Genomic DNA, 26,972 nt, shown 5'->3' with positions numbered 1-26,972 from the left:
GAGGAGATATGATTAATACTCTCGGTCTGACCTTAATTAGCTCAAGCAAATGGTTCGGTTGTTTTAGGTCAAACTCCAAAGCCCTCTTGTCTTGTTGCTTCACAGGTAATGCTTACAAGTTCCAGACGGGATCCAGATTCTCTGCAATCATCTGGCACAAAAACCTGGAAGAGGCTTGCAGGAGCTGTAGACCTCAGGTAATGTTGTCTTTTTATAATCGATTTAATTGATTCCAATTATTTATTTTTTCAATATATACACAGACACAACATCAATTCAATGGTTTTGCATTTTTTTTTAATAATTGAGGATGACACCAAAAATTAAATGACTGAAGTTATTTTTTCTTTCAATCTCTTGGGGAAAATGTGCCATTTCATTCTGACCACAGCTGTCAATCACCTAAGTCCTTATTGCTTCATTAATGTACTTAATGTACTCTGCTTGTGCCTTAACAGATACCAACCAACCTAATGTCATTTGAGTAATGGACAACCAGCCAGCTTGCCCAGTGGGGAGTTAGTGCCAAGCCCTTTTCTATGGGAGTCTAACAAACTCTGATAAAATGGTGGAACGGAGGAATTGGTTGGAATCCTATGAAATGAGTGGTGAGGAAGTGTAGAAGTGTGTGTCTGATTCTACAGACTGGGGCAGATGCTCTTTACCACTGGGGACACACACACAGCGTTTTAGCCAAGGACTACGTGCGATGTCTCTCTTTCCAGAGAAAGGAAAACAAATATGTAAAGCCCCTGTTTCGTGTCAAAGCTTTCTCGCTTGTCGTTTGTTCCGCTGCTATAAACGTTCTGAGCTCATATTTCTTTGGCCCATGTTGGGTTTTGCTTAGAAGAAAGGATTAAAAAATACCTGTAAATGCACAAAGACTGACAGTGTTAAGAGACTGTGATAAGGGGGCTCTTGGAGACTGTGACTTGGGCCCTTGGAGTATCAGCACTGCCATCCCCCCCTAACTATTTGAGCCAATGTTTCAGACCACTGTTGACTGGACACTTTGCAAAACACACGCTAGATTGAGGCTCATCGTCGACCCTGGTCCTTGCGTCAGGCAGCGGACTGATGCTCATCGTCGACCCTGGTCCTTGCTTCACGCAGCGGACTGATGCTCATTGTCGACCCTGGTCCTTGAGTCAGGCAGTGGACTGATACTCATCGTCGACCCTGGTCCTTGAGTCAGACAGCGGACTGATACTCATCGTCGACCCTGGTCCTTGAGTCAGGCAGCGGACTGATACTCATCGTCGACCCTGGTCCTTGCTTCACGCAGTGGACTGATGCTCATCGTCGACCCTGGTCCTTGTGTCAGGCAGCGGACTGATGCTCATCGTCGACCCTGGTCCTTGAGTCAGGCAGTGGACTGATGCTCATCGTTGACCCTGGTCCTTGCGTCAGACAGCGGACTGATGCTCATCGTCGACCCTGGTCCTTGAGTCAGGCAGTGGACTGATACTCATCGTCGACCCTGGTCCTTGTGTCAGGCAGTGGACTGATACTCATCGTCGACCCTGGTCCTTGAGTCAGACAGTGGACTGATGCTCATCGTCGACCCTGGTCCTTGCGTCAGGCAGCGGACTGATGCTCATCGTCGACCCTGGTCCTTGCTTCACGCAGCGGACTGATGCTCATCGTCGACCCTGGTCCTTGTGTCAGGCAGTGGACTGATACTCATCGTCGACCCTGGTCCTTGAGTCAGACAGTGGACTGATGCTCATCGTCGACCCTGGTCCTTGCGTCAGGCAGCGGACTGATACTCATCGTCGACCCTGGTCCTTGCTTCACGCAGCGGACTGATGCTCATCGTCGACCCTGGTCCTTGTGTCAGGCAGTGGACTGATGCTCATCGTATCGACCCTGGTCCTTGATTCAGGCAGCGGACTGATACTCATCGTCGACCCTGGTCCTTGCGTCAGGCAGCGGACTGATGCTCATCGTCGACCCTGGTCCTTGCGTCAGGCAGTGGACTTTACAGCAGAAGTCATGACTCATTGAGTTTTCAAATAAGGGAGAAAGGACTTGGCTTTCTGAACAACTAGTTATTTAACATACAAAGGCTCAGCCAAACCTGAACCACCCACTGCTCAGTCAAACCCCACTATTTATTATAGCCATACAAACAATGTCTGCCGATTTAAAGACCAATAGTAGGTTGAGCAAGAAAAGCCTTTTATTGGTTCAGATGAGATGACAAATGAAGACTTTTCTACCAATCAGAAAGGAAACAAACACACAGGAAGAAAAGAAGAAAAAAAATGTATGTTGCACTTTTTGTCATAACAATTTAAGTTTGATTCACAACTTTATTGTCCATCAAAGGGGAAATGTATTTGGTCACTTGCAATGACATTCATCATCATCATCATCATCATCATAGAAAAGACATCACAGATTTTTTTTTTCTTTTTTTCCCCCTCTTCTTGTATAAGAACCAGCTTGAAGCTTCACTACCAGATAAAGGCTTTAGAGAAGGGTCAAGAAGACACTAGAGGACCTCAGTTCTCTTGTCATATTAACCTGGTTGAGATTTCAGTGGGATTCAGCACCATCACTGAGTTAATTGTAAATATTATTTTTTTAAATACATATATTTTCGTATTTATTTTCTCTTTCGTTGTCAATGGGAAATGATGGTATGATTTCAAGGGGGACAGTTCACCCATATTACAAAATTACACCCTGTGAATAACTAACGATTTAGCAGTTGTGGAACAAATCCCATTCAAGTCATTGGACCGATATTAGCATTTTTAGCACATAATTTCCAAATTATCCAAAAGTATCTAAAATTGTTTGTGAAGCTCAGAAAAACAGTAACTTATTGATGATTTTGAAGATGATGCACAGAAAATGCTAATATTGGTCCATTGACTTGAATGGGATTTGTGCCACAACTGCTAAATCGTTAGCATGTGGAAATAGTTCCAAGGAAACTAAACCACAGCATGGATTGCTGTCCATAGACTGCTTACAGGGTAAGGAAGCCAATATACCATTTTGTCATTTGGGTGAACTATCCCTTTAAACGACCCACTGTAAGAATGTGGTAAGAGTGCGCGACAGGGCTCCTGAGCAGTCTAAAGCACTACAGTCCCTGGTTCAAATCCAGGCTGTATCACCTCCGGTCATAATTGGGAGTTCCATAGGGCGGTGCACAATTGGCCCAGCGTCGTCCGGGTTAGGGCTGGGGTAGGTCGTCATTGTAAAAAAAGATTTTGTTCTTAACTGACTTGCCTAGTTAAATATAAAGGATATATCAAACAATGAGGGGTGAGGACCCTACCTTAGGGTTTACACCAACACACCCGGTTTCCTGTCATTTTGAGGGACACAAAGAAAAAGGGGTTGACGATGCCATGAATGAAAAGCCAAATGCGTTGCTTCAGAAGCACAACAAAGGTTACAATTTCAAACATGATCTATGTGTGAACTTAATGTGTTTCAAGTGTCCAAACAAACATAAGACAGACATGATATCATATCATGTACGGCTGGAAAATAACAACTCAAATGATTTCATGAATGAACTGGTTTGTATTGACGCCATAGTCCCATATTGCATCCCCTATAAGTATGCTCAATGCCAATCATCTATGATGTGACAATCATAAGGGGGAGATTTTACCCAGGTCAAAACAGTTACCTGTGGTTTAAAACATGTTTGGTACTAAAAAATAAAAATAAAACATTTGTAAAAAGTGGATAGGACATCAACCTTGATTCCTATTTAAAGAAAAATGTTATTTTTCTGTTTTAATTAGCACCCACCAAAGTGTGTATGACTGAGCCAATCAATGAATTGTTTAAAATATATATAATGTATTGTTTTTTATGAAGAACTGCATTCTGAACAAAAGAGATGCCAAAATAAAGGAAACACCAACATAAAGTGTCTCAATAGGGTGTTGGGCCATTAAGAACCAGAACCGCTTCAATGCTCCTTGGTATAGATTCAAGAAGTGTCTGGAACTCTATTCACAGAACTTCAATGCTCCTTGGTATAGATTCAAGAAGTGTCTGGAACTCTATTCACAGAACTCTATTCACAGAACTACGGGTAACTGCCAAAATAAAGCAAACCCCAACATTTCTTAATAGAGTGTTGTGCCACCACGAGGTGACAGAACCGCTTCAATGCTCCTTGGTATAGATTCAAGAAGTGTCTGGAACTCTATTCACAGAACTACGGGTAACTGCCAAAATAAAGCAAACCCCAACATTTCTTAATAGAGTGTTGTGCCACCACGAGGTGACAGAACAACTTCAATGCTCCTTGGTATAGATTCAAGAAGTGTCTGGAACTCTACTGGAGGGATGCGACACCATTCTTCCACGGGAAATTCCACCATTTGGTGTTTTGAAGATGGTGGTGGAAAACGCTGTCTCAAGACGCCACTCCAGAATCTCCCGGGAGTGTTCAATTGGGTTGAGATCTGGTGACTGAGACACACTCTCTTTCAACCCCCTGGTCTCCTTGGAGACCCCTCTTTCAACCCCTTGTTCTCCTTGGAGACCCCCTCTTTCAACCCCCTGGTCTCCTAGGAGACCCCCTCTTTCAACCCCCTGTTCTCCTAGGAGACCCCCTCTTTCAACCCCCTGTTCTCCTAGTAGACCCCCTCTTTTAACCCCCTGTTCTCCTTGGAGTCCCCCTCTTTCAAAGTCTTCTTCTAGCCAAGGTAGCCAAAATATTTTTTATACATGACCCTAAGCATGATGGGAAACGCTGCTCTAAGGTATGCAATGACTGACATGACAAGAGGAAAACTAACGATGCACTACCCAATTTCCAAATTTCACCTTGTGCATTCTACTATTACAATTAACTCAGAAAACCACAGCTCTGTGGAAGCACCAGTATACTTTCTATCCCTCATTTACTCAAGTGTTTCCTTTTATTTTTGGCAGTTTGCGTGTAGGTGTTTGGTGTAGTAATGCCTCTATGTTATTGTGTTCCATGGATCCACTTATATCTAAATCCCTTTTTTTTTTGTGAAACCAAAAGAAATTTAATGTTGGACTTAGAATTATCTGTGTAGTTGCTACAATTACCGTCCAAGTTTCAGATTGTAATTGTTTCACGTGCATATTGAAATGTCCATAAATGTGAGCGTTATGCTCTTACACAAACTGAGTTACAATTGACTTGCTTTGCTTTTGCAGACTTACAGTTCTTATTCTGCCAGCTCAATGGAAAACACTTGTTTTATACTGTTGTCGTCATGACGTTGGTTGTCATATTGTACATGTCTGCAAGTTGCACATGTCATTTATTATTACTTTACGTTGAAACATAGGTCGGTGAGGGATTTGGAGTGTGTGTGTGTGTGTGTGTGTGGCAATGATACAAATGTTTTTTAAGGCCGGTGTATAATTTTTTTTACAGTTATTTGAAGATTATTCAAAGACAGATGTTCATTTTTCATAAAGACTTTTGGAAAGCAAATTGGGATGTTTCACTGTAGGTCCTCCTCCTCTCACACCTGTATTGGTGGACCAGAACTAAATTATGGGGGGCACCAAATGAAGGATGGGGGGGTTACCAAATGAAGGATTAGGGGGGCAACCCCGATGAAGGACTAGGGGGGGGGCACCCCAAATGAAGGATGAGGGGAGTGGGGGGACCCCAAATGAAGGATTTGTGGGGGGCACACCCCAAATGAAGGATGAGGGGGGGCACACCCCAAATGAAGGATGAGGGGGGCACACCCCAAATGAAGGATTAGGGGGGGGAGGCACCCCAAATGAAGGATTAGGGGGGGAGGCACCCCAAATGAAGGGGGGGAGGCACCCCAAATGAAGGATTAGGGGGAGGCACCCCAAATGAAGGATTAGGGGGGGGAGGCACCCCAAATGAAGGATTAGGGGGAGGCACCCCAAATGAAGGATTAGGGGGGGGAGGCACCCCAAATGAAGGATTAGGGGGAGGCACCCCAAATGAAATTGAAATGAAGGATTAGGGGGGAGGCAAATGAAGGATTAGGGGGAAGGCACCCCCAAATGAAGGATTAGGCACCCCAAATGGGGGAGGCACCCCAAATGAAGGATTAGGGGGGCACCCCAAATGAATGAAGGATTATGGGGGGGGAGGCACCCCAAATGAAGGATTAGAGGGGAGGCACCCTGAATGAAGGATTAGAGGGGGGGAGGGACCCCGAATGAAGGATTAGAGGGGGGGAGGGACCCCAAATGAAGGATTAGGGGGGGGAGGGACCCCAAATGAAGGATTAGGGGGGGGACCCCAAATGAAGGATTAGTGGGGAGGCACCCCAAATGAAGCATTAGGGGGGGAGGCACCCTGAATGAAGGATTAGGGGGAGGCACCCCAAATGAAGGATTATGAAGGATTAGAGGGGGGGAGGCACCCCAAATGAAGGATTAGGGGGGGGAGGCACCCCAAATGAAGGATTAGGGGGGGAGGCACCCCAAATGAAGGATTAGAGGGGGAGGCACCCCAAATGAAGGATTAGGGGGGGAGGCACCCCAAATGAAGGATTAGAGGGGGGGAGGCACCCCAAATGAAGGATTAGGGGGGGGGCACCCCAAATGAAGGATTAGAAATGTACATCCAGTATTTGATTTCTACTTGGTTTAAACACCTGAACACCAGGAATGCTAAAACACATCACTGTTTCTCCGCATGTGCAGAGGGTATTTTGTTTCAATAAAATCAATACAATTTGATGGATCGTTATAATGAAGCAGATTCAATACACATCATTGTCAAATGGTGTGTGTGTGTGTGTGTGTGTGTGTGTGTGTGTGTGTGTGTGTGTGTGTGTGTGTGTGTGTGTGTGTGTGTGTGTGTGTGTGTGTGTGTGTGTGTGATATCCTGTTTGGCTGACTCAATACCCAAAGTCTAGCCCCTGTTGAACTTGATCTATAGCCTCTAAGGCTGGCTGGGGTTAACCGTTTGTGTAGCATGTATAGCAATGCAACAGCATTTTCACATTACACATATTGCTGTAGCCTTCTCTCCTCAAATATCAGATACATACATTGAGCATACATGTATTTGTGTCATGTACATAAAGACATTTGAAGTCACTTTTTGGGGGGGGGGTGCTATCGTGTTGTTGACACTTTATTTAGTCTGCTTTCTTCTTCTGGTGATTTTTTTTATTTATTTTTTTATACTTGTATCGGCCAGATTTTCTGTTTTGTAAACAAACAAAAAAACGTAGATATGTAATATGGGAAGTTGCATGTATTTTGTGTACAAAGTTTTCTGGTGTCTGTAGTGACTGTGAAAAAATGACAACCACTCACCTGTGAATATTTTGCTAAGTTATTTGTAACTGTATGTAAGTCGCTGTATTTTTCAGCTTTTAAACGTTGACACCAATCATGAATTAAAACCATTCTGGAAAAACTGAGCCGGTGATTTCTTAATGATGACAAATACTTTTACAATAATCGTCTTTAGCACATTCGATCGTTATAATGAGGCAGATTCAATACACATCTTCAATCATTGTCAAATGGAACGTGTGTGTGTGTGTGTGTGTGTGTGTGTGTGTGATATCCTGTTTGGCTGACTCAATAGCCAAAGTCTAGCCCCTGTTGAACTTGATCTAATGCCTCTAAGGCTGGGGTAAACCAAAAGAGCGTATTGATTAAACTGGAAATATTGACACGCGTTAAATATGAGTGTTTGTTTGTGTGGATGGTGGTGGTGTTTTCACATGAGTATAACGCTACAAGCTTGGCACAGCTCTATTTTGGGGGAGTTTCTCCCATTCTTCTCTGCAGATCTTCTCAAGCTCTGTCACTTTGGATGGGGAGCTTCACTGCACTGCTATGTTCGATCAGGTTCAAGTCCGAGCTCTGGCTGGGCCACTCAAGGACATTCCGAGACTTGTCCCGAAGCGACCCTTGCGTTGTCTTGGCTGTGTACTTAGGGTCATTGTCCTGTTGGAAGGTGAATCTTCACCCCAGTCTGAGGTCCAGAGCAGATTTTCATCAATGATCTCTGTACTTTGCATCTTTCCCTCAATCCTGACAAGTCTCCCAGTCCCTGCCGCTGAAAAACATCCCCACAGCATGATGCTGCCACCGCCATCCTTCACCGTAGGGATGGTGCCAGGTTTCCTCTAGACGTGACACTTGGCATTCAGGCCAAAGACTTCAATCTTGGCCTCACTGGCCACTTCAGTAATGGAACACTAGTCACTTTAATAATTTTAATTTTCTCTTTGCTTTACTAGGCAAGTCAGTTAAGAACAAATTCTTATTTTCAATGACGGCCTAGGAACAGTGGGTTAACTGCTTGTTCAGGGGCAGAACGACAGATTTGTACCTTGTCAGCTCGGGGCTTTGAACTTGCAACCTTTCGCTCTAACCACTAGGCTACCCTGCCGCACTTTCAAAACATGTCCTTTTTGGCTTGTCACGCCAGTCAAATCAAATCAAATTTATTTATATAGCCCTTCGTACATCATCTGATATCTCAAAGTGCTGTACAGAAACCCAGCCTAGAACCCCAAACGGCAAGCAATGCAGGTGTAGAAGCATGGTGGCTAGGAAAAACTCCCTAGAAAGGCCAAAACCTAGGAAGAAACCTAGAGAGGAACCAGGCTATGTGGGGTGGCCAGTTCTCTTCTGGCTGTGCCGGGTGGAGATTATAACAGAACATGGCCAAGATGTTCAAATGTTCATAAATGACCAGCATGGTCCAATAATAATAAGGCAGAACAGTTGTAACTGGAGCAGCAGCACGGCCAGGTGGACTGGGGACAGCAAGGAGTCATCATGTCAGGTCGTCCTGAGGCATGGTCCTAGGGCTCAGGTCCTCTGAGAGAGAGAAGGAGAGAATTAGAGAATGCACACTTAAATTCACACAGGACACCGAATAGGACAGGATAAGTACTCCAGATATAACAAACTGACCCCAGCCCCCTGACACATAAACTACTGCAGCATAAATACTGGAGGCTGAGACAGGAGGGGTCAGGAGACACTGTGGCCCCATCCGAGGACACCCCCGGACAGGGCCAAACAGGAAGGATATAACCCCACCCACTTTGCCAAAGCACAGCCCCCACACCACTAGTCAAGTAGGTGTCTGTTCAGCTTTGTATTACATTTACTCATTTGTTTGTAAACCATTAACACGCTGGTTAGCTAACCACATGTAGTTGTTGTACTGTCGACAGAGTAGCTAGCTAGCAACGAAGATAAGCCAAATGACGGTCTACAGACCACTTGAGGGCAAATAAATCAGATTTCACTGTTTAAACACAAGTCGCATGTCCAGGAATCAGAGTTGTATTTGACTTCAAACCACCTACGAAATTCCTTTTAAAATTCCTGTTATTTTTCAAAGATTTCTCACAAAAAACAAGCACATACCAAGCCTTTTATTTTCAAAGCCTTTTACATTTAATTCAGCTCGTGTCATGCTAATTTAATAATAATAATTAATCATTTTTAATTTAGCTTTTTTTGCATATCCAGCGGAAACAACTTTGAGGACAACCGACCACAAAATGTAAAATTAAATTTTAAATTAATTACATTTAAAAGTAAATTTAACAGAGCCGAGCGGTTAAGAGCGTTGCGCTAGTAACCAAAAGGTCACTGGTTTGAATCATCTTGCCGACGAGGTGAGAGAAAAAAAATCGGTGCACCTGAGCAAGGCATTTAACCCTAATTGCTCCTGTAAGTCACTCTGGAAAAGAGCATCTGCTGAATGACAACAATGTAAATATAAACCTGCTCTGCTGTGAACAGCTCTGTGCTTATTATCCAATGTATTAGGCTACGCAATCCAACCTATGTATATATATATATGATATATCCACATCCATATATGATTGTGTTGTGGTTCTTGGTGGCCTTTATGGCACCTTTCAACATGCATTATCACATTCATATATATATATATATGATTATATTGTATATAGATGCTTTAGTTAATAAATATATATTTTGTTATATCTCCATATGATGATATATATATATATGATATAATAGTAAATTATATGTTAAAAGACCTCACTGACTGATTCAGAGCATGAATAATCATATTTGTCTTGGTAAATATATATTTTTTTATAACAATAGGAAGTTAATATTCATCACCAAAGTGCATTTTTCACCCACTCTGTACAGAGTCCATGGGCTAAAAACCTACAACCTGTTAGCACCCTGTAAATCATGAATAGAAATAGGCAACTTTTGCTTCATCATCTCGTTTAAAAAATAAAACAATTTTTCCAACACAAGACATAATACCCTGATTTGGATCATCTCAATGTGCACTGACTTGGCTCCCCGAGCTTGGAATGGTTGAAAAACGGAAACCTTGGGCAACTAAATCTAGCGCACCTTTTGGCATCTTACTGGATGATGGATTGATGCAAACTCCTTTCTGTGCCTGTTCGAGCCCATCATAATGCAAGCCCTTGTCAATATTAATTTAATCATTCTGAATTGACTAATTGGTGAGTATGCCTACCCTTCATTGATAGGTATAGTCAATTAGTATGTGTGTGTGGCATCACGGTACATATTTGTAGGCTACATCTGTAACAGTGTATATGCCAGAGGAGGCTGGTGAGAGGACCTATAGGACGGGCTCATTGTAATGGTACGGTATCAAACACATCAAACACTTTTGTGACCAGATGAAAAGCATATTTCCTAGATTAGCTTTATCTTGGCCAGGTCGCAATTGTAAATGAGAACTTGTTCTCAACTTGCCTACCTGGTTAAATAAAGGTGAAATATATATATTTTTTTAAATAACATTGCTAACAATGCGATTGAGACAGAAATCAATTCCATGTCATTTTCCTTTTATTTATATGTTATAGGTATGACATTTTGTATTTACAAACCTTTAAGAAAGGAAAATTACATCAAATCAAGTGGCCACATCTCTGTACATTTGTATGGAGTCTTGGCAAAAACACAGATTCTGACAGCACAGCAGATCATTCACAACAAATAGTCAATTTATGCTTAAAACCTTTACAGGATCGGTGGGTTCCCAGTAGGACGGTTGAGCTAACGTAGGCTAATGTGATTAGCATGAGGTGAGTAACAAGAACAGGACATAGGCATATCTGACATTGTCAGAACGCTTAAATTCTTGTTAGTCTAACTACACTGTCCAATTTACAGTAGCTATTACAGTGAAATAATACCATGCTATTGTTTGAGGAGAGAGCACAGTTATGAACTTGAACATGTATTAGTAAACCAATTAGCACATTTTATCCTCAAAAGGTTTTACAGCTGCACCATCGAGAGCGGGTTGCATCACTGCCCCGTATGGCAACTGCGCGACCTCCGCCCGCAAGGCAGTACAGAGGGTAGTGCGTATGCAAGGCAGTACAGAGGGTAGTGCGTATGCAAGGCAGTACAGAGGGTAGTGCGAACGGCTCAGTCCCTCTGGAACGCTGCAACTCTGATATTATCTTTGCATCGTCACTTTAATAACTCAACCTAAATGTACATAATTTCCTCGACACCAGTGCCCCTGGTACCCCCTGTATATAGCCCCGCTATTGTTATTTACTACTGCTCTTTAATAATTTGTTATTCTTATCTCTTACTTTGTTTTATAGGTATTTTCTTAACTGCATTGTTGGTTAAGGGCTTGTAAGTAAGCATTTCACTGTAAGGTCTACACAAGTTGTATTCGGGCGTATGTGAAATAACATGTTATTTAATTTGAAGAATATGCATATCCTTGCTTCGGGTCCTGAACTACAGGTAGTTAGATGTGTGAATATCATTTAAGGCGAAGCTTTGAAAAAAAAGGGGCGGATCCTTACGAAGTTTTAATCTCATTTCGAAAGTAAAACCCTTTGCCAACATATGACAATAACGCCCTGAGTCGCTTCATCTCATTTCTAAAGTTAAATGATTTTCTTTCCAACAGGACCCCCGAGGCGGAGGACACACTATTTTCCTTGGTAAATGGTTCCTTCCATTTCGGCTCCGGAGCAAAGATGTGCTACGTCAGTGGAGGAGAGAACGTCGAGTGAAACACCGTTTGATTTCATTTTAGCTGCCGGTGACAGGCGCGACTCGCAGGAGGTACGTGTCAATGAATTTGATCAAGCTATGTAGACAATTTATTGCTTCTTGATGAATAAATACGACATTTGCTTTGTTTTGTTACTAGCCACCTAGTAATTTTCTGATGTTGGTTTCAGCTAGCCAGCTAGATATGTTCCCGATCTCCCAAATAGATACCAAGCCATTTCAGGCAATCACTCAAGTTAGAGTAGCTTGTCTTAATTATTTTAGTGCTGGCAAGGTTGCTAGACTTTAAATTGCTTTAATTAACGGGTAATGATACTATATACCAATGTGGCAGCTAAAACCCGAAGGCAGTTAGCCTAGTAGATAGAGCGTTGGGCCAGTAACCAAAAGGTTGCTAGATCGAATCCGGAGCTGACAAGGTAAAAAGATGTCGTTCCTGAACAAGGTAGTTAATCCACTGTCCCCCAGTAGGTCGTCATTGTAAATAAGAATGTGTTCTTAACTGACTTGCCTAGTTAAATACATTTATCAAGTCTACCCCCACCCCCCCCCAAAAAAAAGACGATAAATCCGATTTATATATAGGTTACATTTGTAAAAGTGCAAGCAATTAAAACAATGTTTTTTGTGAAATAGGCCTATGCATCAGTGTTATTTTTACCATTTGATATTCACTCTTCCTTCCCTAACTTTGTCAATACCACCAACTGCATGCAACATGAACAATTGGAATGTGAAACTGAAAGTTGCAGGGCATTAAGTGTTGGCACCTAGTTGATCATTCACAGCAAATAAAGTGCCTATAGAAAATCTACACCACACTTGAATTTCTTAAAATGTTATTGTTACAACGTGGGATTAACATTTTATTGTCACAACGTGGGATTAACATTTTGTTGTTACAATGTGGGATTAACATTTTATTGTTACAACGTGGAATTAACATTTTATTGTTACAACGTGGGATTAACATTTTATTGTTACAATGTGGGATTAACATTTTGTTGTTACAATGTGGGATTAACATTTTGTTGTTACAATGTGGGATTAACATTTTGTTGTTACAATGTGGGATTAACATTTTGTTGTTACAATGTGGGATTAACATTTTGTTGTTACAATGTGGGATTAACATTTTGTTGTTACAATGTGGGATTAACATTTTGTTGTTACAATGTGGGATTAACATTTTGTTGTTACAACGTGGGATTAACATTAGTTAAATTGTCTTTTTTTGTTGTCAATGATCTCTACAAAAATACTCTGTCAAAGTGGAAGAAACATATGAACCTTTTTAAAGATGAATGAAAAATAAACATACAGTTCCCGCTCAGCCCAGTCTAAACTGTTCGCTGCTCTGGCCCCCCAATGGTGGAACAAACTCCCTCACGACGCCAGGACAGCGGAGTCAATCACCACCTTCCGGAGACACCTGAAACCCCACCTCTTCAAGGAATACCTAGGATAGGATAAGTAATCCTTCTCACCCCCCTTAAATGATTTAGATGCACTATTGTAAAGTGGCTGTTCCACTGGATGTCAGAAGGTGAATTCACCAATTTGTAAGTCGCTCTGGATAAGAGCATCTGCTAAATGACTTAAATGTAATGTAAATGTATAATACACTAATATACCTTGAATTAGATGAAGTATTCACCCCACTGAGTCAATACATGTTAGAAAGACCTTTGGCCGCAGATACAGCTGTGAGTCTTCTTGGCTAAATCTCAGATATTTGCACACCTGTATTGTGCACTATTTGACAATTTTTATTATTTTCAAAATGATTCCTGCTCTGTTGGGGATCATGGCTAGGACAGCCATTTTCTGATCTTGCCATATATTCTCGAGCAGATTTAAGTCGGGGCTGTTTCTTGGTAAGCGACTGGGTAGACTGTTTCAAGTTATCTAGGAGGGTGAGTGGCTGTAATTGTGTACTGTTTTGGCAGAGTGAAAGTACAAATGCTTCCCACATTCAACCACATGCACAAAAGACACACACATACACACATCAAAGTTGGTCCTTGTTCTCAGTCACATTTGGTAATGAGTTACAGTGCTATAATAACCATGGATTCCCTTTCAGGCAGTTCACAACACAGCTGTGGGGGGAGTCGCGTCCTCGCTATAACTCATCTGAATAACCTTTCAATCACGTCTGACCATCTGAGGCCAATGAGACTGTGCCCCATGGGAGGCCCCGCCCTCTCATGAATCGGGGTGCAGCATCGACAGAGTTGGGACTACAGTTGAAGTCAGGAAGTTTACATACACTTAGGTTGGAGTCATTAAAACTCACTTTTCAACCACTCCACACAAAACTATAGTTTTGGCAAGTCGGTTAGGACATCTACTTTGTGCATGACACAATTTTTCCAACAATTGTTTACAGACAGATTATTTAACTTAGAATTCACTGTATCACAATTCCAGTGGGTCAGAATTTTACATACACTAAGTTGACTGTGCCTTTAAACCGCTTGGAAAATTCCAGAAAATTATGTCATGGCTTTAGAAGCTTCTGATAGGCTAATTGACATCAGTTGAGCCAATCGGAGGAGTACCTGTGGATGTATTTCAAGGCCTACCTTCAAACTCAGTGCCTCTTTGCTTGACATCATAGGAAAATCAAACGCAAAGACTTCAGAAAATAAATTGTAGATCTCCACAAGTCGGGTTCATCCTTGGGAGCAATTTCCAAACGCCTGAAGGTACCATGTTCATCTGTACAAACAATAGTACGCAAGTATAAACACCATGACACCACGCAGCTGCCATACCGCTCAGGAAGGAGACGGGTTCTGTCTCCACAGTAAAACGAGTCCTATATCGACATAACCTGAAAGGCCGCTCAGCGAGGAAGAAGCCACTGCTCCAAAACCACCATAAAAAAAGCCAGACTACTATTTGCAACTGCACATTGGGACAAAGATCATACCTTTTGTAAAAATGTCCTCTGGTCTGATGAAACAAAAATATAACTGTTTGACCATAATGACCACCATTATGTTTGGAGGAAAAAGGGGGACGCTTGCAAGCCGAAGAACACCATCCCAACCTGGAAGCATGGGGGTGGCAGCATCATGTTGTGGGGGTGCTTTGCTGCAGGAGGGACTGGTGTACTTCACAAAATAGATGGCATCATGAGGTGGGAAGAATTATGTGCATATATTGAAGCAACATCTCAAGACATCAGTCAGGAAGTTAAAACTTGGTCGCAAATGGGTCTTTCAAATGGACAATGACCCCAAGCATACTTCCAAAGTTGTATTAAAATGGCTTAAGGACAACAAAGTCAAGGTATTGGAGTGGCCATCACAAAGCTCTGACCTCAATCCAATAGAACATTTGTGGGCAGAACTGAAAAAGCACGTGCGAGCAAGGAGGCCTACTAACCTGACTGTTACACCAGCTCTGTCAGGAGGAATGGGCCAAAAGTCACCCAACTTATTGTGGGAAGCTTGTGGAAGGCTACTCAAAATGTTTAATCCAAGTTAAACAATTGAAAGGCAATGCTACCAAATACTAATTGAGTGTATGTAAACTTCTGACCCAATGGAAATGTGATGTAAGAAATAAAAGCTGAAATAAATCATTCTCTCTACTATTATTCTGACATTTCACATTCTTAAAATATAGTGGTGATCCTCACTGACCTAAGAAATTTTTACGAGGATTAAATGTCAGGAATTGTGAAACTGAGTTTAAATGTATTTAAACTTCCAACTTCAACTCTATATGGTCAGACTATATGGAGTTAGTAGCCTCCGATCTTTGTGACAACGAGTTAGTTGATGTTTCTGCTACCCTCTGCAGCATGAGGGATCCGTGTTCGGAGGACTACGAGGTGGATTCTCAGACATTTTTTCTGCTACCCTCTGCAGCATGAGGGATCCGCGTTCGGAGGACTACGTGGTGGATTCTCAGACATTGTTTCTGCTACCCTCTGCAGCATGAGGGATCCGCGTTCGGAGGACTACGAGGTGGATTCTCAGACATTGTTTCTGCTACCCTCTGCAGCATGAGGGATCTGCGTTCGGAGGACTACGAGGTGGATTCTCAGACATTGTTTCTGCTACCCTCTGCAGCATGAGGGATCCGCGTTCGGAGGACTACGAGGTGGATTCTCAGACATTGTTTCTGCTACCCTCTGCAGCATGAGGGATCCGCGTTCGGAGGATGACGTGGTGGATTCTCAGACATTGTTTCTGCTACCCTCTGCAGCATGAGGGATCCGCGTTCGGAGGACTACGAGGTGGATTCTCAGACATTGTTTCTGCTACCCTCTGCAGCATGAGGGATCCGCGTTCGGAGGACTACGAGGTGGATTCTCAGACATTGTTTCTGCTACCCTCTGCAGCATGAGGGATCCGTGTTCGGAGGACTACGAGGTGGATTCTCAGACATTGTTTCTGCTACCCTCTGCAGCCGGATCCGTGTTCGGAGGACTACGAGGTGGATTCTCAGACATTGTTTCTGCTACCCTCTGCAGCATGAGGGATCCGCGTTCGGAGGACTACGAGGTGGATTCTCAGACATTGTTTCTGCTACCCTCTGCAGCATGAGGGATCCGTGTTCGGAGGACTACGAGGTGGATTCTCAGACATTGTTTCTGCTACCCTCTGCAGCATGAGGGATCCGCGTTCGGAGGACTACGAGGTGGATTCTCAGACATTGTTTCTGCTACCCTCTGCAGCATGAGGGATCCGCGTTCGGAGGACTACGAGGTGGATTCTCAGACATTGTTTCTGCTACCCTCTGCAGCATGAGGGATCCACGTTCGGAGGACTACGTGGTGGATTCTCAGACATTGTTTCTGCTACCCTCTGCAGCATGAGGGATCCGTGTTCGGAGGACTACGAGGTGGATTCTCAGACATTGTTTCTGCTACCCTCTGCAGCATGAGGGATCCGCGTTCGGAGGACTACGAGGTGGATTCTCAGACATTGTTTCTGCTACCTCTCTGACGGAGCATGAGACATTGGATCCAGCATGAGGGATTCGGAGGACTACGAGGTGGATTCTCAGACATTGTTTCTGCTACCCTCTGCAGCATGAGGGATCTGCGTTCGGAGGACTACGAGGTGGATTCTCAGACATTGTTTCTGCTACCCTCTGCAGCATGAGGGATCCGCGTTCGGAGGACTACGAGGTGGATTCTCAGACATTGTTTCTGCTACCCTCATGCAGCATGAGACATTGGATGCAGCATGAGGGACGTTCGGAGGACTACGAGGTGGATTCTCAGACATTGTTTCTGCTACCCTCTGCAGCATGAGGGATCCGTGTTCGGAGGACTACGAGGTGGATTCTCAGACATTGTTTCTGCTACCCTCTGCAGCATGAGGGATCCGTGTTCGGAGGACTACGAGGTGGATTCTCAGACATTGTTTCTGCTACCCTCTGCAGCATGAGGGATCCGTGTTCGGAGGACTACGAGGTGGATTCTCAGACATTGTTTCTGCTACCCTCTGCAGCATGAGGGATCCGTGTTCGGAGGACTACGAGGTGGATTCTCAGACATTGTTTCTGCTACCCTCTGCAGCATGAGGGATCCACGTTCGGAGGACTACGAGGTGGATTCTCAGACATTGTTTCTGCTACCCTCTGCAGCATGAGGGATCCGCGTTCGGAGGACTACGAGGTGGATTCTCAGACATTGTTTCTGCTACCCTCTGCAGCATGAGGGATCCGCGTTCGGAGGACTACGAGGTGGATTCTCAGACATTGTTTCTGCTACCCTCTGCAGCATGAGGGATCCGCGTTCGGAGGACTACGAGGTGGATTCTCAGACATTGTTTCTGCTACCCTCTGCAGCATGAGGGATCCGCGTTCGGAGGACTACGAGGTGGATTCTCAGACATTGTTTCTGCTACCCTCTGCAGCATGACGGATCCGTGTTCGGAGGACTACGAGGTGGATTCTCAGACATTGTTTCTGCTACCCTCTGCAGCATGAGGGATCCGTGTTCGGAGGACTACGAGGTGGATTCTCAGACATTGTTTCTGCTACCCTCTGCAGCATGAGGGATCCGTGTTCGGAGGACTACGAGGTGGATTCTCAGACATTGTTTCTGCTACCCTCTGCAGCATGAGGGATCCGTGTTCGGAGGAGGATGATTGTTTCTGCTACCCTCTGCAGCATGATCCGTGTTCGGAGGATGGATTCTCAGACATTGTTTCTGCTACCCTCTGCAGCATGAGGGATCCGCGTTCGGAGGACTACGAGGTGGATTCTCAGACATTGTTTCTGCTACCCTCTGCAGCATGAGGGATCCGCGTTCGGAGGACTACGAGGTGGATTCTCAGACATTGTTTCTGCTACCCTCTGCAGCATGAGGGATCCGCGTTCGGAGGACTACGAGGTGGATTCTCAGACATTGTTTCTGCTACCCTCTGCAGCATGAGGGATCCGCGTTCGGAGGACTACGAGGTGGATTCTCAGACATTGTTTCTGCTACCCTCTGCAGCATGACGGATCTGCGTTCGGAGGACTACGAGGTGGATTCTCAGACATTGATGTGGAGGAGAAGGATTTGGCTCCAGGGCAGTCAAAAGCCCCCCAGATATGGAGGTTGCAGGGGACACCCAGGGGGATAACGTGTTCTTCATTGGACGGTGTCGCAGAGCGGCCGGTCATGTGGCCCGATCCCCTCCCGCAACAGAGGGCGACCAGGTTCTGTGGGATATTCCTGTGCCTACCGTAGTCAGACATCGCTGGCCTCTCTTCCCAGACATTGACGACGAGCTAAAGGCAAGCCGTGACGAGCCTCATTCAGCTCGGTTATTCCTGGATGTGGAGGGAATGAAGGAAGCGTGTGCATGCACCCCCGGTGGAGGAAAAGGAGCTAGCCACCTGCCCTCGTTGACCAATGGGAGTGGGGCTAATGCTAACTCCACTCTCCCTTCTGGGCAGTGTCACTTCTCAAACTGGACAGATTGTGCTGTGCTGAGGGACAAGCTCCCCGGTCGCTGAGCTCGGTCACCATGCTACAAGTCTATCACCGTGCGCGCACTCAGGAATAGCATGATCGCTACAGCAGTGGCCCAGCGCCATCTCTAGCTAACATTCTCTCTGCGATGTCGGAGGAGGACCAGCAACTCTACCTGGATGAGCTGATCTCTCCTGGTGGGTTATTTGGGGCGGCATTCTAGTCGCTGCAGTTACGTTTCGAAGCTAAGAAAAAGTTATCCTTCCGCATAGGTCCTTTGCGTCCGTCTGCAGTTCATCTTGTGGAGCCCCAAGAGACTAAGAGGCCCAACCTACGCCACAGATGCAGCCCCAGTCTACTTGGAACAAGCATGATTTTGGGGCCACCTGGCACCTATCTCGGGTAACCTAGCTCAGGGGGTGTTGACACAGGGTCGAGACACCTGTTCTGCCCTCCACAAAAGTTTACTGTGCAAACAGTGCATCACCATTGACTGTAGCCCCTTTGACTATAACCCCTGTACCCAGGGGTCCGTGCTCCATATCTACAGTCACGAAACCACAATGTATGTTGCAAGCATAACCACGACAATAATGCCCTTTCTTTTACCCCTAGTTCCACAGGGTTCAAGCGGTCTTGTTTTTTTCAGTATTAAAGTAATAAAATTAGTTCACCTCCATATTCAGACACGTTGTGTTAAGAGTGGTGGAGGTAAATAAACATTTTCAAAAGGGCAACTCGCTCTCCGTCCATAAAGGGGACACCCCTCCCCCACAAATGTCTCTTTGCTGGGTGGTCGTCGCCGATTCTGGACGTGACGTGCACTCACACTAGTCCCTATAAGTTGTCTAGTTCGGCGGGTTATGGTCTCCGTAGGCAATTTGATTGGTGGTCGCGGCGCCTAGGGAAACACCTGTGCTATTATTTCACGCACAGTTTAAATTATAAACTGTTTCTACAGAGGATGTCTGTGTCACGAACCGGCTCAAAGCCCGTAACAAAGGGAGACAACGTGGAGATAAGGAGTAACAAAAGATATATTAACTAAAGCAACTAAGGAAAATATACAATGGTGTGTGTAATCAGTAGTGTAAGTGAGTGTTTTGCATGCATGAATGTGATAATGCTGGGTTTTGAAAGGTTCTAATAAGGCAAACAACCAAAAACCACCAAGAAACACAACAAAAACTGTCAAAGTGTCTGCATGGAGAGTGTCTCCTCCATGAATGGGGAAGTGGTGTATTTATCCTGGGAGACACCGGGCCCAGGTTTGTCTGCATGGAGAGTGTCTCCTCCATGAATGGGGAAGTGGTGTATTTATCCTGGGAGACACCGGGCCCAGGTGTGTCTGCATGGAGAGAGTCTCCTCCATGAATGGGGAAGTGGTGTATTTATCCTGGAGGACACCGGGCCCAGGTGTGTCTGCATGGAGAGAGTCTCCTCCATGAATGGGGAAGTGGTGTATTTATCCTGGGACACAGCGGGCCCAGGTGTGTCTGCATGGAGAGAGTCTCCTCCATGAATGGGGAAGTGGTGTATTTATCCTGGGAGACACCGGGCCCAGGTCTGTCTGCATGGAGAGAGTCTCCTCCATGAATGAGGAAGTGGTTTATTTATCCTGGGAGACACCGGGCCCAGGTGTGTCTGCATGGAGAGAGTCTCCTCCATGAATGGGGAAGTGGTGTATTTATCCTGGGAGACACCGGGCCCAGGTGTGTCTGCATGGAGAGAGTCTCCTCCATGAATGGGGAAGTGGTGTATTTATCCTGGGAGACACCGGGCCCAGGTGTGTCTGCATGGAGAGAGTCTCCTCCATGAATGGGGAAGTGGTGTATTTATCCTGGGAGACACCGGGCCCAGGTGTGTCTGCATGGAGAGAGTCTCCTCCATGAATGGGGAAGTGGTTTATTTATCCTGGGAGACACCGGGCCCAGGTGTGTCTGCATGGAGAGAGTCTCCTCCATGAATGGGGAAGTGGTGTATTTATCCTGGGAGACACCGGGCCCAGGTGTGTCTGCATGGAGAGAGTCTCCTCCATGAATGGGGAAGTGGTGTATTTATCCTGGGAGACACCGGGCCCAGGTGTGTCTGCATGGAGAGAGTCTCCTCCATGAATGGGGAAGTGGTGTATTTATCCTGGGAGACACCGGGCCCAGGTGTGTCTGCATGGAGAGAGTCTCCTCCATGAATGGGGAAGTGGTGTATTTATCCTGGGAGACACCGGGCCCAGGTGTGTCTGCATGGAGAGTGTCTCCTCCATGAATGGGGAAGTGGTCTATTTATCCTGGGAGACACCGGGCCCAGGGGTTTCCCATGTAGCTGACGACCCTTCCAACTCCGCCCACCAGCATCCTAATAAGGAAACAACAAAGAGAGAAAACGGCAGACAGAGTGGGAGGGTCGTCACATCTGTATTTAAAATTCCATCTGTCCTGTTTCCAGCCAGGTTACAGCGTTTTTTTGCCAGTACCTAGGTCTGTTGGGTATCATAATCCCCATGGTAACGTTTTTTCCCCTTTAAGCCAGTTACCTGGACACAACGCATCTAACCACCTAAACGGAGTGCTTCAGATTTCACCTTCTCACCTACAGGCCCTGTCTCTGTGGTGAGACCCTCTGCTTCGGCACAGGGGGCTCCCATGGGCAGGACTTTATCTGGAGATATGATAAAGTCACACCACCCATCCAGTGTGGGGTGTAGTAGATCGATACGGGGATGTGGAGCGCCTACTCTATATATAATGCCTGATGGTCTTCTCGCACTCAAACGACAAGGACGGACTCTGTTCTCTCCCTCTTAATGTGGTGAATGCCACAAACTTTACTCAGTTCCTCCTCTGGGGTTGATTCAGCACTGGGTAGGCACCCTAACTAACCTGAAGTTCCTTGGTTTTTGTGTCTCCCTAATAGTCCAGGAAACCATGGCTGGCGGATATTATTCCTCCCGGTTTGCGAAGATCCGTGGCTACCCCCCCACTGCGCCGGGACGTATTGTATCGGGGACACAGGGAGAGTTGGGTTCTATTGTGGACATTTTAATGTTCTACAGGAACTGTTAGCGCAGGGTCTTTCCTTCTCCACTTTGAAAGTGTTTTTGCTTTACTGCCCCTGGTTTTAGCTTCGGCTAAGCACATTGGGTTTCCCCATGGAAGAGCCGGTCACTCTTCTGTACCCAGTTCACCCCTGGCGAGTCTAGGTGACGTTGCGTCCTAATGCAGACTGTGTGCTGAAGTCCTACAGGTCTTTTAGCCTTCCATCTATTCCCATTTTGGCCCCTCTGTTGTGCAGGAGGCTTTGTTTTGCTAGTCCAACCCGTGGTAGAGCGCTTTACAAGCAAACTCTCTTCCACAGGATTATGGCGGCTATCTTCTTGGCATGTAACAGCGAGCGGCAGGGGTTACCTAGTGGTACACACCGTGGTGGATGTCTTTTACGGGATTGAGGGTTAGTGATGGCTGTGTGGCAGCCAGTTGGGCATCGGCCCAGACGTTTGAGGTTTCATCGCTTGGATGTCACAGTTCTCTCTCTGTGGCTTGAAGTGTTCTTACTGCAGGGACAGTAGAGCGTCACTCGGCAGCGTGCAGGTCACCACATTTTATGCGGATTAGAGTGACTGCTGTGGGCCGTTCTCAATTGCTATTCGCTGGTGTCAGCTTGTGGGGGTGATTGTAGCTGTGTTGTACTAAGTCAATTAGGGGACTTAAAGTTATGAATATAACTAATGTTCCCTGAAGGAAGGGAATGAGGTAAAACAAAGTAGAAGAACTTGGTCTTGGTAGGAGGAGCATCTGCTCTGTTCTATCCATTTCCTCTTGTTTGGATTGGTCGCCTTTTTTTAGGGGAGGAGCGAAGTGGGCGGGGAATTTGTGTGAGGTAAGAAAAGTCAATGGGAAGAGAAAAAAAGGGCATTAAAAGGGTTTAAGTCAAAGACCATAGAGTAGAATTTGTGTATTAAAACCTGGTTTGGATGGGCCTCCCGAGTGGCGCAGCGGTCTAAGGCACAGCATCAGTGCTGGAGGCGTCACTACATACCCGGGTTTGATCCCATGCTGTGTCACAGCCGGCTGTGATCGGGAGACCCATGAGGCGGTTCACAATTGGCCCAGTGTCGTCCGGTTTAGGGGAGCGTTTGGGATTTCCTGGGCCGGGCGCCTGCAAGATGACTTCGGTTGCCACCTGTACGGTGTTTCCTCCGACACATTGGTGCGACTGGCTTCCAGGTTAAGCGAGAAGTGTGTCAAGAAGAAGTGTTTGGCAGCATCGTGTCTTGGGGGACGCATGGCTCTCGCCTTCGCGTCTCCTGAATCCGTACGGGAGTTGCAGCAATGGGACAAGACTGTAACTACCAATTGAATATCAGGAAATTGGGGAGGAATATATATTTTTTTTTTACAGTTTGGGGTAGGTTAGTAGTGTTCAGTAAGGTGGAGAGAGGAGTGTCCTTGAGGGAATGACGCTGCACCCCTTGATTTTTCTCACCTTTTGAGACGCAGTTTGTTCTTATCAGGCGTGATTTAAACGTTCTTCAGACAACTAGCAAGGGTGCGACCCCCCCCCCTCCCCCCATAATGTGTTGTACCTATTTCCTTTCCTTCAGTGAACAGTAGTTATATTCATAACTTTACATGTCGTGTTCTCCTATTTTCTTTAGCTCTATCAGATGAAAAAGAGCCAGAGGACCAAAAGAAGAAACATTGGAAAGAAGTCTTCATCTTTGGTCTGATGATGATGATGGTGAACCGTCGTAAACAGGAGGAAAGCGCTCAGCAACTTCATCACGCGTCTACCCTGCTTGATTAACTGACGAATTAGCCTGTACAGTCACATCATCTTTAAACATGTCTGACAACATAAATCCACAAACCTTGTCAGAGGCAGAGACACAGTTGACAGTGGAGCAAGGTGACAAGCACATTGGGCAGAGTAATCTTCTTCAATCACCTGCGAAACAGACATTCCAGTCAGCTGCAAATTGCACTACTGCCGTTTTACCAGACTCAGGGGACAAGTTCTCCAGCTCCTCTCATCAGTCCGTTTCAGAGAAAGGAACAAAGATCGCTGGTCAAAAGGCTAATACTAAAAAAACTAAAAGGAAGAAAAATATGGCAACCTTGGACAAGAATGCTGAAGACCAGATTGTGAACCAGAATAGGCAACCCGACCTAAAAGACCAGGACTCTGCGCAAGCTACTGCTGTTGTTAATAAGGATATCTGTTTTGGTTCTCTGAAGGTATTGTATTTGTTTTGATTTTAAGAGGATTTTGTTTGATCAAGTATAAATATGTAATTTTCAGTTATCTGTGGCCATTTTGGTTTCTTGTTGAGGTATTTGAGTGTTACATTTTTTTTAAATTTACTTCACTGAACAGCCCGAGACCATAGGTTCTAGTGTTGACCCACCGGAAGTGGAGCCTATGGAGATTGAGCAGTCTGCCACCTTTTCACCAACAAGTCCAGATTTTAAGATGGAACCAAAGGACAACACAATAGTTGGATCTGAGGTATTGTAGCTACTTGATGTTATTTTTTAAAGAGGATTTTGCTGTTTGAACAATTTAAACTAAAGGACCCAATACAATTTTTCATAGGTATTGAGGGATGAATTTAGCCATTTTGTTTCATTTTGAGGGGCAGTTATTAAGTGTTAAAAATGTTTTACTTTTACTTTAATGAACAGACAGAGAGCAAAGGTGCCAGTGTTGGCCGACACGTGGAGCCTATGGAGGTTGAGCAGTCTGCCCAAGGGAAAGGAGATGCCTCCCTTTCACCAACTAGTCCAGGTTTTAAGAGGGACAACACAAGTGATGCCTCTGAAACTCCGGCTGGCCCGCCGCCAGAAAGGTATCCAACATTTTCTTCTAGTCAGAAGTCACTCAACACTCATACTTATTTTAAATTCACTTAACCAAGACTATTCCTGTTCACTTCATCTTAAAACAATATTAATCTGATTTTGTTTTTCTTTGTTCCAATTTCAGCACAGCCATGGATGGATCAGAGGTATCGTAGCTACTTGATTTTTAACCCTTTACACTGGTATGCGGGTTGAAAATGGCAGATTTGGGCACTGATAAGCACCTAAATTGGATCAAGAGTGGCTGCAGGGCCATAACTAGGGTTTGAGTTTTAGTGCAGTCCGTAAGGATGCTGTAGGTTCATTCACCTCAGTCAGTCTACAAAAAACACAGTCCATCTATTAGCTGTACAATTGTAATGTTACACACCTGAAATGGGGGAAATGTGAGAAATTATTCACACTGACATGTAGCATCGGTAGCAAAACCAAAATGTAGGACACTTTTAGAACTGTATTGGTTGCATTTTAATGTCAGCCTATAGGGAAGATAGGTCCTGTGGAGGTGTTCATATAGAAACATACAGTAGTTGTATTTTAATGTAGGTCCTGTGGAGGTGTTCATATAGAAACATACAGTGGTTGTATTTTAATGTCAGCCTATAGGGAAGATGGGTGTTCATATAGAAACATACAGTGGTTGTATTTTAATGTCGGGCCTATAGGGAAGATGGGTCCTGTGGAGATGTTCATATAGAAACATACAGTAGTTGCATTTTAATGTCAGCCTATAGGGAAGATGGGTGTTCATATAGAAACATACAGTGGTTGTATTTTAATGTCGGGCCTATAGGGAAGATGGGTCCTGTGGAGATGTTCATATAGAAACATAGTGGTTGTATTTTAATGTCGGCCTATAGGGAAGATGGGTCTTGTGGAGATGTTCATATAGAAACATACAGTAGTTGTATTTTAATGTCGGGCCTATAGGGAAGATGGGTCCTGTGGAGATGTTCATATAGAAACATACAGTAGTTGTATTTTAATGTCAGCCTATAGGGAAGATGGGTCCTGTGGAGATGTTCATATAGAAACATACAGTAGTTGTATTTTAATGTCGGGCCTATAGGGAAGATGGGTCCTGTGGAGATGTTCATATAGAAACATACAGTAGTTGTATTTTAATGTCAGCCTATAGGGAAGATAGGTCCTGTGGAGGTGTTCATATAGAAACATACAGTAGTTGTATTTTAATGTCGGGCCTATAGGGAAGATAGGTCCTGTGAAGATGGCCATATAGAAACATACAGTAGTTGTATTTTAATGTCGGGCCTATAGGGAAGATGGGTCCTGTGGAGATGTTCATATAGAAACATACAGTAGTTGCATTTTAATGTCAGCCTATAGGGAAGATGGGTGTTCATATAGAAACATACAGTGGTTGTATTTTAATGTCGGGCCTATAGGGAAGATGGGTCCTGTGGAGATGTTCATATAGAAACATAGTGGTTGTATTTTAATGTCGGCCTATAGGGAAGATAGGTCCTGTGGAGGTGTTCATATAGAAACATATAGTAGATGTGTTTTAATGTCGGCCTATAGGGAAGATGGGTCCTGTGGAGGTGTTCATATAGAAACATACAGTAGTTGTATTTTAATGTCAGCCTATAGGGAAGATGGGTCTTGTGGAGATGTTCATATAGAAACATACAGTAGTTGTATTTTAATGTCGGGCCTATAGGGAAGATGGGTCCTGTGGAGATGTTCATATAGAAACATACAGTAGTTGTATTTTAATGTCAGCCTATAGGGAAGATAGGTCCTGTGGAGGTGTTCATATAGAAACATACAGTAGTTGTATTTTAATGTCGGGCCTATAGGGAAGATAGGTCCTGTGAAGATGGCCATATAGAAACATACAGTAGTTGTATTTTAATGTCGGGCCTATAGGGAAGATGGGTCCTGTGGAGATGTTCATATAGAAACATACAGTAGTTGTATTTTAATGTCAGCCTATAGGGAAGATAGGTCCTGTGGAGATGTTCATATAGAAACATACAGTAGTTGTATTTTAATGTCAGCCTATAGGGAAGATGGGTCCTGTGGAGATGTTCATATAGAAACATACAGTAGTTGTATTTTAATGTCAGCCTATAGGGAAGATGGGTCCTGTGGAGGTGTTCATATAGAAACATACAGTGGTTGTATTTTAATGTCAGCCTATAGGGAAGATAGGTCTT

The 26,972-nt window shown here is 44.6% G+C and overlaps 2 protein-coding genes across 2 annotated transcripts in view; both read left to right on the top strand.

The window, feature by feature from the left end:
* Positions 1 to 2,378, top strand: part of LOC135517078 (ras-specific guanine nucleotide-releasing factor RalGPS1) — a 67,815-nt gene extending 65,437 nt beyond the window's left edge. The window contains exons 12-13 of the mRNA XM_064941100.1: positions 106 to 197; positions 459 to 2,378. Coding sequence (XP_064797172.1) covers positions 106 to 197; positions 459 to 488 — 122 coding nt within the window. The 3' untranslated portion in view covers positions 489 to 2,378. The remainder of the gene's footprint in view (positions 1 to 105; positions 198 to 458) is intronic.
* A 9,426-nt stretch (positions 2,379 to 11,804) lies between these two features.
* Positions 11,805 to 26,972, top strand: part of LOC135518415 (E3 ubiquitin-protein ligase rnf213-alpha-like) — a 106,365-nt gene continuing 91,197 nt past the window's right edge. Inside the window, 5 exon segments of the mRNA XM_064943587.1 lie at positions 11,805 to 12,057; positions 23,589 to 24,168; positions 24,308 to 24,439; positions 24,616 to 24,779; positions 24,917 to 24,938. Coding sequence (XP_064799659.1) covers positions 23,776 to 24,168; positions 24,308 to 24,439; positions 24,616 to 24,779; positions 24,917 to 24,938 — 711 coding nt within the window. The 5' untranslated portion in view covers positions 11,805 to 12,057; positions 23,589 to 23,775.

Source organism: Oncorhynchus masou, chromosome 28 (genome assembly GCF_036934945.1).
Source record: "Oncorhynchus masou masou isolate Uvic2021 chromosome 28, UVic_Omas_1.1, whole genome shotgun sequence".
NCBI lineage: Eukaryota > Metazoa > Chordata > Actinopteri > Salmoniformes > Salmonidae > Oncorhynchus > Oncorhynchus masou.
The sequence above is the reverse complement of the archived record's forward strand: the minus strand, read 5'-3'. Positions and strand labels throughout refer to the sequence as shown.